The sequence below is a fragment of the Brienomyrus brachyistius genome, chromosome 5 (genome assembly GCF_023856365.1).
Source record: "Brienomyrus brachyistius isolate T26 chromosome 5, BBRACH_0.4, whole genome shotgun sequence".
In the NCBI taxonomy this organism is placed as follows: Eukaryota; Metazoa; Chordata; class Actinopteri; order Osteoglossiformes; family Mormyridae; genus Brienomyrus; species Brienomyrus brachyistius.
In genome coordinates, this window is record NC_064537.1 from 10492830 (window position 1) to 10505080 (window position 12251).

At 51.0% G+C, this 12251-nt stretch overlaps 1 protein-coding gene across 1 annotated transcript in view; it reads left to right on the plus strand.

Moving 5' to 3' along the window:
- Nucleotides 1-12251, plus strand: part of LOC125743089 (translation initiation factor IF-2-like) — a 16313-nt gene continuing 4062 nt past the window's right edge. The window contains exons 1-3 of the mRNA XM_049015751.1: nucleotides 1-140; nucleotides 9033-9693; nucleotides 10848-10902. Coding sequence (XP_048871708.1) covers nucleotides 9108-9693; nucleotides 10848-10902 — 641 coding nt within the window. The 5' untranslated portion in view covers nucleotides 1-140; nucleotides 9033-9107. The remainder of the gene's footprint in view (nucleotides 141-9032; nucleotides 9694-10847; nucleotides 10903-12251) is intronic.

Genomic DNA, 12251 nt, shown 5'->3' on the forward strand with positions numbered 1-12251 from the left:
AATAGGGGGAAAGGGGGAGATCCTTTTCGTCCTTTATTGGGTTTTTTTTAATTTACGGCATCATCCTTCGCGAGGGAAGGAAAGCGGTTTCATCCGAGCTTCATTGTAACAGAAGCCAAGAGCACGTCGGTGCACTGACGGTAAGGCGATTTGGTCTAAATGCAACCCTGCATGTAACATTTAGCCGAAATGATTAGATCATCTTGCTTATTTGAGCAGCATGTGCGTTAGGTTGTTATCCAGGCAACAAGCTACAGGTCAGTATTTGATTCTGGGTACCTCTCGGTCAGTATTGCAACGTGGCTGATACATGCTGTCCACTTTGTCCTTCTGGATAAAGGAGCCGCGGGTTTCAGGCGTGTCGGATAGAAGCAGCTCTGTCACGCAGCTCCATCCTTACAGGGCTCCGTAGCGTCTTTCTCCAGGTACCAAACGAGGTAATGCGAGTCTACAGTGAGAAATAAGGATTAGGTTTAAGCTGAGCGATTGCATGTGTACCCTGTTCCTCCGTATCGCTGTAATTACTTAAAGTCCTGCGTGAATCACCGGTTAAGTATAGACGATTTTTCAAATTATATTCCAGACTACGACGAAATCCCATGCTATCTGACTTTGTTAGCCGATTAGTCGACCGGATGGTTTTTTGGAAATTTCGGTTATACATCTGGCGTGGTTTTGTGGGGTAGGTACAGGAATCAGACTAGTAACCCTGATCTTGAAGCCCTTTTATCAGTAACAGCATGGCCATGTCCTGACCGGGGAGCCGGATAATGGGGCGGTGGCTCCGTACTGTCCGAGGACACAGAGCTGGAAAATGCCTTTACCTGCTCGGAAGCTTTAGCCGTAACTCGCCAGCATCAATGGATGTTAAATAACGTGTTGCTTTCCTTTGCACGGCTGCTTTTGATCTTCATTGCTTTCGTGTGTTTTATCACGACTGCGACTCCCATTGTTCCCCGGAAAGGCCCTCGGCTGAATAGCGGACTCCATTCCCGGTTGGCTAGATGTATAATTTACTCGCCACAATTTAGCATTAAACCTCATTTTAAAATGCTATCATGACTTGTTTGGCTCGGATGTTTCAATTCATTTGAATTTTTTTAACAATACATCCGCAGCGATACTTATTTTACTTTTTTTATTTTTTTGCCAAACCCTTGAAGCTGTGTAGTAATGTGTGTTTTCAAGTGTAATATCGAGCTGGTTATTAAACTGTCCGTGGGAATCGCATTGAGTGATTTATCGCCTCATATTCTATGGCATGAAAGCGTCATGGTTTTCTGTGGAATATTTGGGGATTGATTGCATTGTACTATATATCTAGTTACCACAGTTCAGATACCTAATGTTTATATTGGTGCGGGGGGGGGGGTGCAGTAGCAAGTCCTTAATGCATGTAAAACCGAACGAGAGTCAATAAATCTATGGCAGTCATTTTCGTCTTGCGATGAGTCCTGCTTTTAGAATGAATGCGGTTTGGCTTATTACTGGACGACTGTTATTACTGGAATGGCCGGTTTTTTTTCCCAACGCAGCCGTTAATACCTGTAAGCTTTCCGGGGCAGGTGGAGTTAAGCAGCCCCGGGAGAGATCTGCGATCGTCAGGATCTTGCACCTCATGTCTCCAGATCGATAGATTACAATGTCGTACCTGGCAATCGACACATCTGTGTAAATTCTTGCACGGAGGCATAATGTTCATGCGCGGAGATCAGAAGCGCGGATGCGGGTGCGGCCGCTGGAAGCTGCCTTCGTCCGCCTGTGGTGCCTGGTGTAGCGCCGTGACGCCGCTGAGATCCACTTTACAGTCTGGCCACTGTGTGCCTCTGGCATTTTAAATCCCTAAGTCATCCTGTGAATCTCTTAGAAGGGAGTCTGACTTTGTTTTCGCACTTCGACTTCAGACGAGTCCCCATCGGGCACCATGGTCTGGATATTTATTTTCTGAGGGCTGCAGGGCTGGGAGTTCGTGGTGGGGGTTCTGAAGTCAATTATTTTGGTGGCGGCTGCTGTTGGAGTGGTCCCGATCTTCGTCTACGTCTGACCTGGTTGTTGGCCCTGCTCTTAGGGGCCAGTGGCTGCTGCCTCTTCGTCCAATAAGGACATAGAAGTGCTTGGAATTTCCTCCGCGCTCTCAGCAGCCTGCCCTGTTTGCAGGGGCCGCTGTAGACGCGGTGACCTCATCTTGCCTCTGTCGGCTGGCGCGTGTTTCCTCGGTGCTGCCGTGACTGCTGTGCTTCTCCATCTGGGTTAATGGTTCGAGTGCGATGATGTTGATCGGTACTGATGACTGCAGGCGGTGTCATACCTGCATCGCCTTATAGGAACCATGGATGGACATTTTTGCATTTCTGTGTGGACTCTTACCTGGAGGTTTTTCAAATCTATTGTCACTTGACTATTAGACAGCACTAACGTGCACTACAGTGTACCAGCCGTGCTTGGTAGCTTTTTGTTTTCGTTGTGTTTTCACTTGCTTTGAAGGTCCCTTTACCTCTCGTCTGCTTTCTAACCACCTTTAATTCTCTTCATGTACATACAGTGTATGTGCACACCCCTTTTAATTGGGGAAATTGGCTAATTAAACCGCACCCATTTCTGAGACGGGTGTATAGAACAGACATTTGCATGAGAATGTGTTGGTGGTTTTCCGAGTGGCTCCATCTTTCCCACAAGTTAGTTTGCCGCATTTCTGCCTTGCTACGGCTGTCCTGGTGAACTGCAGGTGACCTGATTTGTGAGGATCAGAACATCTGGGACTGGTTCAGTAGTGAATCACTGGTCCACACAAGCTCGCAGAATGGGACTTGATAACCCAACATCGATACCCAACCTGAACGGCAGCAGGCGCCAACAGGAATGTTCTAACTAATGGATAGCTTTTCTGGAAGAGTATTGGCTGTTATAGCGGCAATTGGCCAACTTCAGCACACCCGCTGCTGCAGAACGAGATGCCGGAGAAGCTGGTGCCCACGTAGTTTTTGGTGAAATAGTGCAGATTCCATCTTAACGATGTGTTCAGGGAAGGAGTTCTGGGCCTGATCAGTCTCTCTGAGCTTTTCTGCCTGACCTGTTGGCTCACTACCCAGGAAATTGATCTGCTTTGGGGGAAGTCGCAGTTCCTACTGATTTTTTGCCTTTTTATGTAAGAGCTGGGTGTGTGTTGCCTCCCAGATGATGTCAGCTGTCTCCTTCCACGCCCGGTATGGTTTCACCGGTCCCTCTCGCTTTGGAACTTCTGTATCCCAGCTGATAACTCTCCAAAATAACTGGTTGAACCTGTACCGCCCATAAGCTTTGCGCCTCTTCCTGGTGCCACCGGAGGCTCCTGGAATTTTGTGCCTCTTGGCTGTTTGTGTGCTTGTACCCTTGGTTTTCATTTCCAACAGTTGATCATGTCATGTGGCTGATTACAGTATCAGCTGCTGAAACTCTTTAGTGTCCCCAGGACACACATTAGCTGCAAAGACTTCTGTTTACTGAAGAAGTGCTAGGGTGTGGCCAAAGGCTCCGTTAGGTCCGTTGGGATTTTCTGGTGCCGCCTGTAATGCATAACGTTGAGTTTGGATTGCTTTGACCTTTGGCTAAAGATTGACGGCTAATCTAGAAAACTCGGTGTACTAGTATAGTATCAGAATTGAGGTTTGCGGACCAGCTGTTTGCCGGCAAAGGCCGTCTAGGTGCTCGAGAGCCCTGTCAGCAGAAACACTTAGAGGTGTCGTCAGTATTGAAGTTGACTTGTGATGGGGTCTCTTGTCTGCCTAGCTGTCCGCTAGAGTTAATCTCCTTTTCTTCTCCTGCTCTCCCCATGCCAGCAAGGTTTGTTCTCGTGTTGAGGGTACCGCAGGCAAACATCTGTTTGTGCTTTTGATTTGTGTTTTTGATGGTTACACAAGGTCTTGAAAAGGGTACCTCTGCTGAGTGAGGGACGAGAGCGGTCTCTTCGTGAATATATGTCTCCCATGCGAGAGTCAACGGTCATTTGCTTGGTGGGGGGGGGGGGTGTAGTGCATCGAGGCTTAGCTTTGAAAATTTCTCGCTGGCGTAGTTTTTGTAGTAGAAAACAATGTTGGGTCGCACAGGAACCGTCATCCTTTTGGATTGGTTAAGTTGTAATATTTATGGGTTTCCACGCGTTCGAGTTTTCCGAGGTCCCTGCTTGTTGCTGGGCGTCGGCGGCTGTGAGAGAATGTCGACCTTCTCACCCTGTCCCTCCTCCACTGTGTCCCGAGAGGAATCCGGTAGAGCGGGCCCACTCCGCATGCCGCTGTTTTTGTTATTTGTGCCGGAACGGGTGGTTTCCTGCATCGAGTGGAGGGTGTTGAGGCGAGATCACGATCTTAATGGCACCCCTGGGGTGGAGCCTTCCAGCTCGCTCGGTGAGATGCCAGTGCTTTCCTGCCTCTGCCTTTCAGCTGCAGGGTGCTGCGATTTTTGTTGAGGTGAAGATCCTCCTGCAGTTGTGTCCTGGGTGAGACTGGACCAAAGTGTCCTCATAAGTTCAGGGTGAAGGAAAGACGGTGGAAGGCAGTAGTATCCAGAGGACGTGACAGTTCTGTGCTATTTTGTGCATAAAGTAAACTGTCCTTGGTGCAGTTTCCCTGAGGAATTTTTCTAGTAGCACAACATCACTGGAAGATCGAGTCTCTGTGACTGAACTTGGTCCATTGAGAGTCTCAAATTGTGCTGAGATGATTGTGTCTGTCCTGCAGCTGAAAGCCTGGATAAGGCTTCAGTGAGAACTAGATTAGATAAGAACTTTGGGGGGGATACTGACTTAATGCCACAGAACCATGTGTTCTGCTAAAAAGCCACCGTTTCATGTTCAGCAACTTTTAAAGTTTTTAAAGGCGTTTGAGGAGCTCTGCAGTGACTCAAGGCGTTGGGAGAAGTTGATGTGAAGCAGAGAACTGTAGTCATGGACAAGCTTACCATGGAAACGATGCGAGACATCAGCCAGGCGCTTGGCGTCCCGCAGTGCTGTTTGTGTTTGGAGTTCCCATGCCATTTAGCTAATGGCTGCTTTCGGCCATGACTTCTGCGGGGCTTTGCTCCAGTTGTCCATACTGATGTCTGGATGTGACCCTTTCGACGTTTGTCTGTAGTCCTGAGAAAAGCTCTGCCTTTTATTCTGAGCAGGAGATTCAGGCTTCTGGTCTCTCGCTCTTTCTGTCTCGTTCCTGTCTCTCTCTCCCTTCATCCCTCCCTGTCTGTCTCTGTCCTGTCTCTCTCTCCTCTTTCTTTTCTCTTTCTTTTGCCCCCGTTTACAGCCTAGTCTGGGGTTGTGATGCAGCATGAAGCAAGCAGTACTACCTTGTATGGTCACATCTCCTTGCTTTGCCCACTACCCATCTCCCCCCCCCCCCCCAAACAGTTCATTCACCTCCTCCTCTCCCTCCTAACTCTCCCACAGCAGCAGCTGTGTCCCCCCCCCCCTTTGAGGGCCTTTTGAGCAAAACACTCTGCGATATGTGTTTTTTCTGACCCCGGAGACACTGACGGCAGGGGGGGGGGGGGGGACTGCATAGTCATAATGTTACTGGGCAGGGGGTATGAATCTGAGGCCCTGGGTATGTGGATACTAGTCTTTTACACACATTTTAGCCCTCTGGGGTTAGGCTTCCCTGAGGTATTAGGCTGGGTCTCTCTGCACTGTCTTTCTGCTTGCAGTGCTGCTATTCCAGCACTGTACCTGTGGCTGCAAAATGGCAGCAGCAACTGCACTGAAGGATGGGTGGTCAGCCAGTGACAGGTGCATGGTGAGATTACAGACGCCCTTTTGGTGAGCCGTGCCTCACTTAGTCGTGCTCCTCATTTTATTTATTTTCCTTTGGGGGGCGGGGCTTGTGTCCCTGGGTTGTCTGGGTGGGCTTTGCTTATTGTCTGCTGTGCCCAGTAACACAGGTGACAGTGATGAACCTCTCCCAGTTTGTAGCTTTGCAGTTGCCTTCCTGGCCCCTGCCTTTAAGGGGGGATTGCACGCTCGCTTGCTGCATGCAAACTGAGCCTGGCACTGGCCCACCCTCCCCCGCCCCCGTGTTCAGCCCCTTGAACAAACTCGTTTCCAGTAGATCACAGCACTGATAACCCCTGCATGACTCCGGGAGGCTGTGACCCATTTTCCTGTGACTGGAGATCAGCTTAGATGCCATCACTGGCTCTCCCATCTGATCTTGACGATTTTGGCAATTCCCAGACTGCCTGGGAAAGGGAGGGGCCGCGGTGTCAGTCTCCTGCCCGTCTGGACACCTTTCCGTCTGTCTGTAAACACTCATCAGCTGTGTGGTTTCCTGGACGGTGGGCGTCAGGTGTTCGTGGTGTGGCCGCCTGCCGAAGCAGTTTGGTGTGAGATCAGCTCTTGCCACTTCCTGAAGACCAGCTGGCAGTTTTAATGTTGACGGGCTTTTTGTTTGAATCGAGTGCTTGTGAGCCGTGGATCCTGGTGCCGTCATTGTCGTTGTTCAGAGCTGGTGCTCAGCTGGGCCTCAGCATCAGGCTTAGGAAGATGGTCGAATTCCTCTTTTTACTGAAAGAAGTTGTCTGGTTGAAATCTTGGTTTCCCTTTTATGGATTTGAGTTGACGGCCTGTTCTGATGGGACGTAATGAAGCGTCGCAAGAAGCAAAAGGGATTCAACTACAGAAATACCAAGATGTTCAAAACCGGCGCTGTTTACTGATTGTCCATGCAGAATTTGTGCTAATATCAGCTCTTCAGTCATTTTTAATTTTGCAAGAATTCCCCCCCCCCACACACACACTCATATCTTTGAAATTCTCTCACCCCCCCCCCCCCCCCGCTTCAGCACAGTGTGTACAACTTGTTGGGTTGTCAAGACCTCTGTGGTGGCTTCTGGGAACAAAGCTTCTATCAGAAGTAACAGAAATAATTCATGAGCGCGCTCAAACGGAATGGCATTTTTAGGCCAGCCTGAATGTTAGCGGCGCCTGGAATGCGGGTTATTTATTTCTGTACATTGTCGCAGTCTGCAGTTGGGGGGGGGACGTAAGCCGCTACCAGTCGGTGGCAGTTTGACAGGATGCCGCAGGAATGTGGCGGGTGTGTGGATCTCCCATGCCGTCGGGCATCCAACAGACGGAACCTGGAACTGGTCCACCCTCCCCCCACCCCCCCCAAAGGATTATTTCATATCTGAGTTCAAATGTAGAGCTGATTTGCCTGCTGCACAGATTTGAGATCCGTCTTTATCTGTGTGTAATTTCTCCCCCGTCTAACACGTGCGTGCGGGAAGACTGATTCTATAGCAGTGATTTGCATGGGAAGCGGTTGCCTGCACTTCCTGCCGGTTTGATGTTTTTAATTTTAGAATTTTCAGGGAACTATGAAATGTAATTAATTTGTCTACCTTTCGGCCTTTCACACGCGTCTGTCACCCTGCCCTGGGTGGGCCGCTTCCAGGTGCTGACGTGGGTGTGGACTTGTCCAGTGACGGGCGATGGAACCCTGAGAAAATGGGGGAATGGGCTGGGTCCCTTTGCTTTATGTAAAGGTGCCTGGAGCACTGAGAGAGGGGAGGTGGGGGCCTTGTTCCTTATTCGAGTCGGAAATGCAGCTCGCCTTTCAATTTGAAAGGGCTGTGGCTCTGGGGGTGGGGTTATCTTTTACTAGGCGTATACCAATTTAACCGGTTTGTCAAGCCCTCTGCAGCTGGTCCATTTGTACACAGAGTGTCTTTGTGAGGTTGACCCAACAGACAGAGCACCCCCCCCCCCCAGCGATTCTCAAATGTCCCAAAGTTCGGAAATCCCCTGGTCTCCATTTCCGGTGATGTCACCGTGAAGTCGACCTCCAGGCCAGTCAGGGCTGGTGGGTTGATGTGCCGGGATCTGTTTGCGGGGTCAGTGTGGCACTGTCCCACCACTGGATCAGGCCCCCGCCACTGGATCGGGCCCCATTCACCGTGTCCCCCTCCCTTGGCTGCCCTTGTTTGTTCAGCCCACAGAATGGCTCAGCTGCTTGGACCATCTGCATGAGTGACTGGGAACAGAACTTGGGGGGGGGGGGTATGGGAGCAGCTGGAGAAGCGCAGGAGTGAGACGGAGTCCGTGTAGAAAGCAGGAAGGGGGGGGTGAAAATGGAGTGCAGTGTGGGGGCAGGGTGGGGGTACAGAAGTGGTTCCGTTTTGGGTTCACAAGAAAAACCGGGAATAAGAATCGGGATTAAGCTTTTGTTGTTGCCAGTGGGGGGGGGGGGGGGGGGGCGGTCTTTGTCCCATATCCCTAAATGGAGGGAGGGCCGGGCCCGTCTGGGGGCTCTTTCAGCTGTATGCGTCACTGGGATGGAAACGCAGCCTGGGTGAGTCTGTTGGACCCGGACCCGCCTCCATCACAGCAGCATGGCTGCCTGCCTGTTGCTTGCCCCCCCCACCCCGACGAAACGGAAAGTAAACTAACGTGCCATCATCTTTCATAGTGATTTGTGCTTTTTATTTCAGTCGGGAAACTGGGGTTTGAGGCGCTGCTGAAATTTTCCTTAAGGTTTCCCTCGTCTGACAGAGAAGAGAATTATGTCCCAAACTGAGCCATGTGTTCCCACTTTGGCTGTCTGCTTTTATCCGAGCCCGTGACACGTGTGGCCCATTTGCATGCTTGTTTCTGCTCCACCGCAGTTTGTAATTAAGTTTGATCGTCCAGGCTGCCACCGACCACTTTGCCGCTCAGTTTACTGGCCTTTTGGACAGCAGAGATGAGGCGTGTCCTTTGTAGGCGCACACACACACACACACACACACACACACACACACTCCTCACATGTTTTCTGTCACGTGCTCCTTGAGTTTGGTTCCTTGTCCTTGAGAAACTTGATTCTTGTTCAGCTCAGCTTGTCACTTCCTGTTTTTCTTTCTGCTCCTGCTCTCATGACTGGTTTCTTGGCTTACAGTTGTAGGGAGAAACTATTTCTATAAAACATCGTTCACAGCTGACTTTTTCCAGACGATCTTCATGCATGAACTGCTATGTTTAATACGGAAAGTTTAAGAATAAATTTGTGCATTTGTGTCATTTCTTGCAGAAGTGAGTACAATACAGACCGGTCTACTTGAATCTGCTGCAAGCTGGGAATAAAATCGTTACGCTAACTGGGGAGATGAAACCGGATGGGGTTGACACGGCAGCTATGGAGCCTATGGAAGCAAGAGGAGCAGAGCCCCTGGTGGAGGGAACAGCCACAGAGGAGGATCCGCAGCAAGACCCTTTACAGTCGCACTCTGACGAAGCGGAGAAGCAGCAGCAACCCGAAATGCCAGCAGCGCCACCTGCTGTCCAGGAGGGGAACAGCAAGCCAGCGGACACCAAAACAAAGGCGAAGGGCCCAGCCAAAACGAAACCCGGCGCCGCTGCTCTGAAGAGCACAACAGCTGGGCCCGGTTCCCGACCCGGCACGGCGCAGAACCGCTCCGTCAACGGTGTCCAAAAACCCCTGTCAAACGGAGTGCAGAAAAAGGTCAATGCCGCCGGCCCTGAGAAGAAGCCCGGCACGACTGGCACCATGACCACCGCGGCGTCCAAAAGGCCGGCCACTACAGCCGCCGCCGGGTCAGCCAAGGTGCCCGCCAGGAGGTCTGGGGGAAGCAGTACCGGGGGGCCGGGCACCGCCGTCTCACCACAGCCCAACAAGAAGGGCCCTGCCGGGGGTCCAACCGATGGCGGCAAAGCAAAACCCAAAATGGCTGGTAAGTAACTGCCTTGTATTTCATCCATCCATCAGTCCTGTCAGCGTAACAGGCACCTAACTGCTGACCTTAGCTTGCTAGACTGTCGACATCAATAAAATATGTATTATGCTATTGAAAAATTTAAGTTCTGCCTGCCTATTACATGGGTTTGCTCAGGCATAGCCTCGGCCTGCCAAGTTTATTCTTTTTTGAGGAGTAGTGTGGCAGGTCTGGGTGGTTTTATTTAATCTGGCCCAAAAAATTCGTCTTGGTCATATAAGCATTTATGGATCGTTAATGTCTGGGTAGGTGATTAGCCGGGGTGGTCTGGAACAGGGCCGGATCCGCACGCCCCCGGTCGGCGTTTTGTCGCGCCAGCAGTCGCGTCACCGTGAGACGTTTTGAATCCGGTGGTTTTCCTTTGAGAGGCGCGGAGTATGTGGCTTCCTGTTTCGGAGGAGGCCGATTTTCTGCATTCGCGCACAAATGGCGCCCCCCCCTCTCCCACGCTTAGGATTTTGGCTTCAAGATGCATGAGGAGCTTTCTGGTGACCCAGCTACAACTTTTGGAGTGACTTCTTCACTTCTACATCCGACACCCACACAGTCTTCCTGTTCACACGGTAGAGCTCTCTTCCCAGGCTGTGTCACAGGACCCCTGCTTCAGCTCTGCAAAATCGCATGTCTTACTCTGGCTTTCTTACGGCGTCTATGCAGCCTGCTTCACATCTGAGCCCTTTTTTTTTTTTTTTTTTTTTTTTTTTTTTTACGTTGATGCGTTCGGACTCAAGCTGTTCCACTCTTTCCTGTCTGCCTGGAAGACGGATGAGGGCTTAATGACTGTTGTATATGCAAATGATGCTTGTAATTCTCACTATTTGAATTTGTATGGTTTTTGGGTCAGACCAGGTCAAAACGTGAGGGGTGTTCAGATGTGGAGAGAATGCAGACCTTTGGAATCAGATACCGTTTGTTGTTCTTTGTATTTCTTATGTCATTGATTTGATCTTTGTCAATATTTTATCAACTGTCATTTTTCTTTAAGGAACACTCACTGCAGTATGTATCCATTTAATTTTTTTTGTCTAATACCTTTCCTTCTTGCCCCTGTTCATCTCTCCTTCTCTCTCCTCCACTTCCACCCATCCTTCTTCCTCTCCCTCCTCCTCCAGCCTCCAAACCCGCTGCTGCCAAACCCGACAAGGCCGCCGTTTCCAAAGCAACCAGGTAAGGCAGCCAATCGTGTTCCAGCAGTCAAATAGATTATTTATTTACATTTTAATAATGCAAAGCAGCCTTATGCCATAATCTTTCCGCACGTGGTTGTCCAGTGAGGTGCTCTTGTTGTAGAGTGCAGTTCAGACCCTTTGTTCTGTGCTGCGCCACACGCCGCAGTTCGGATGCGATGCCTGAGGCATGCTGGGTAGAGCTGTATCTCTGGGGTTCCGTCGTCCCCACGCCTGTGCAGCACGTGGAATGCCGGCCCATGACCTGTTTCTTCATAGACAAACCAGCAGGACAAGCTCTGCAGGAATAGAATCTCCAGGTGTTGGGTGTGAGAAGTTAGTTTACTGCTGTACCAGCTTTCCAATCTCATTGGGGGAGGGGGGGGATTGCTGTTCCTGAGATTTAGTTTACAGTCTGTGTTGTGGTTTTGAGCCGCTCCCTCCCATTCAGGCAGCCCAGAGGAGCCCTGCTCTTCTCCCAGGAATCTTTGGGGGGGTGCCATCATGTTTTTGCTCTCCGCACCAGCTGTGGTTCCCCCATTGGATGAGTGTGCTGTGACCCGGCACTGTCTGCTTGTGGACCTTGCCTCCAGTTTGCGGCCAGCTCGCTCTCACCTACAGTGAGGAAGGGGGGGTGGGGAGGTGTAAAGAGAACTCTGAAGTATCTATCTATCCATCCGTTTTCTGAAACGGCTCATCCCAGTCAGGGCCATGACGGGGGGGGCTATGGGGGCGAGGCGGGGAGCAGCCCAAGATGGGGTGCAGAGCAGTCTATTATTACTCTGGCCCAAACGCTGTGGGTGAGGGCGTGGTTCGTGTTGTGCACATGCGCGTGTCCCTGCCCGCGTGCCCTGTAGAGGTCACTGTGTAGGCGACCGCAGGGAGTGGCCCAGATTTGGCAGTATGGCTTCAGTCCACCGCAGTGTCCTGGGTAGAGGGATGCAGCCAAAGTGCACCTGTATCCAGATGGAACAGCGGTGGGGGGGGCTGACACAGCATGTGAATGAGAGTTTGAGTCTTGCTGTGCCGGTGGGGGGGGGGTGGCGGCGTGTAGGAAGGTGTATGGAGGATGGAGAACTGTGTGTGTGTGTGTGTGTGTGTGTGTGTGTGTGTGTGTGTGTGTGTGTGTGTGTGTGTGTGTGTGTGTGTGTGTGTGTGTGTGTGTGTGTGTGTGTGTGTGTGTGTGTGTGTGTGTGTGTGTGTGTGTGTGTCCCACCCCCAGTTGGGTAATTCCCTTAATGCACACCTCCGTGTCGTTCTTTGGGGGAATAAGCAGCACTAATCACTAACGGGAGCTGACGTGTGACCCCCCCCCCCCCCCCCAAAATTCCGGCGAGACTGGGGTGTGGC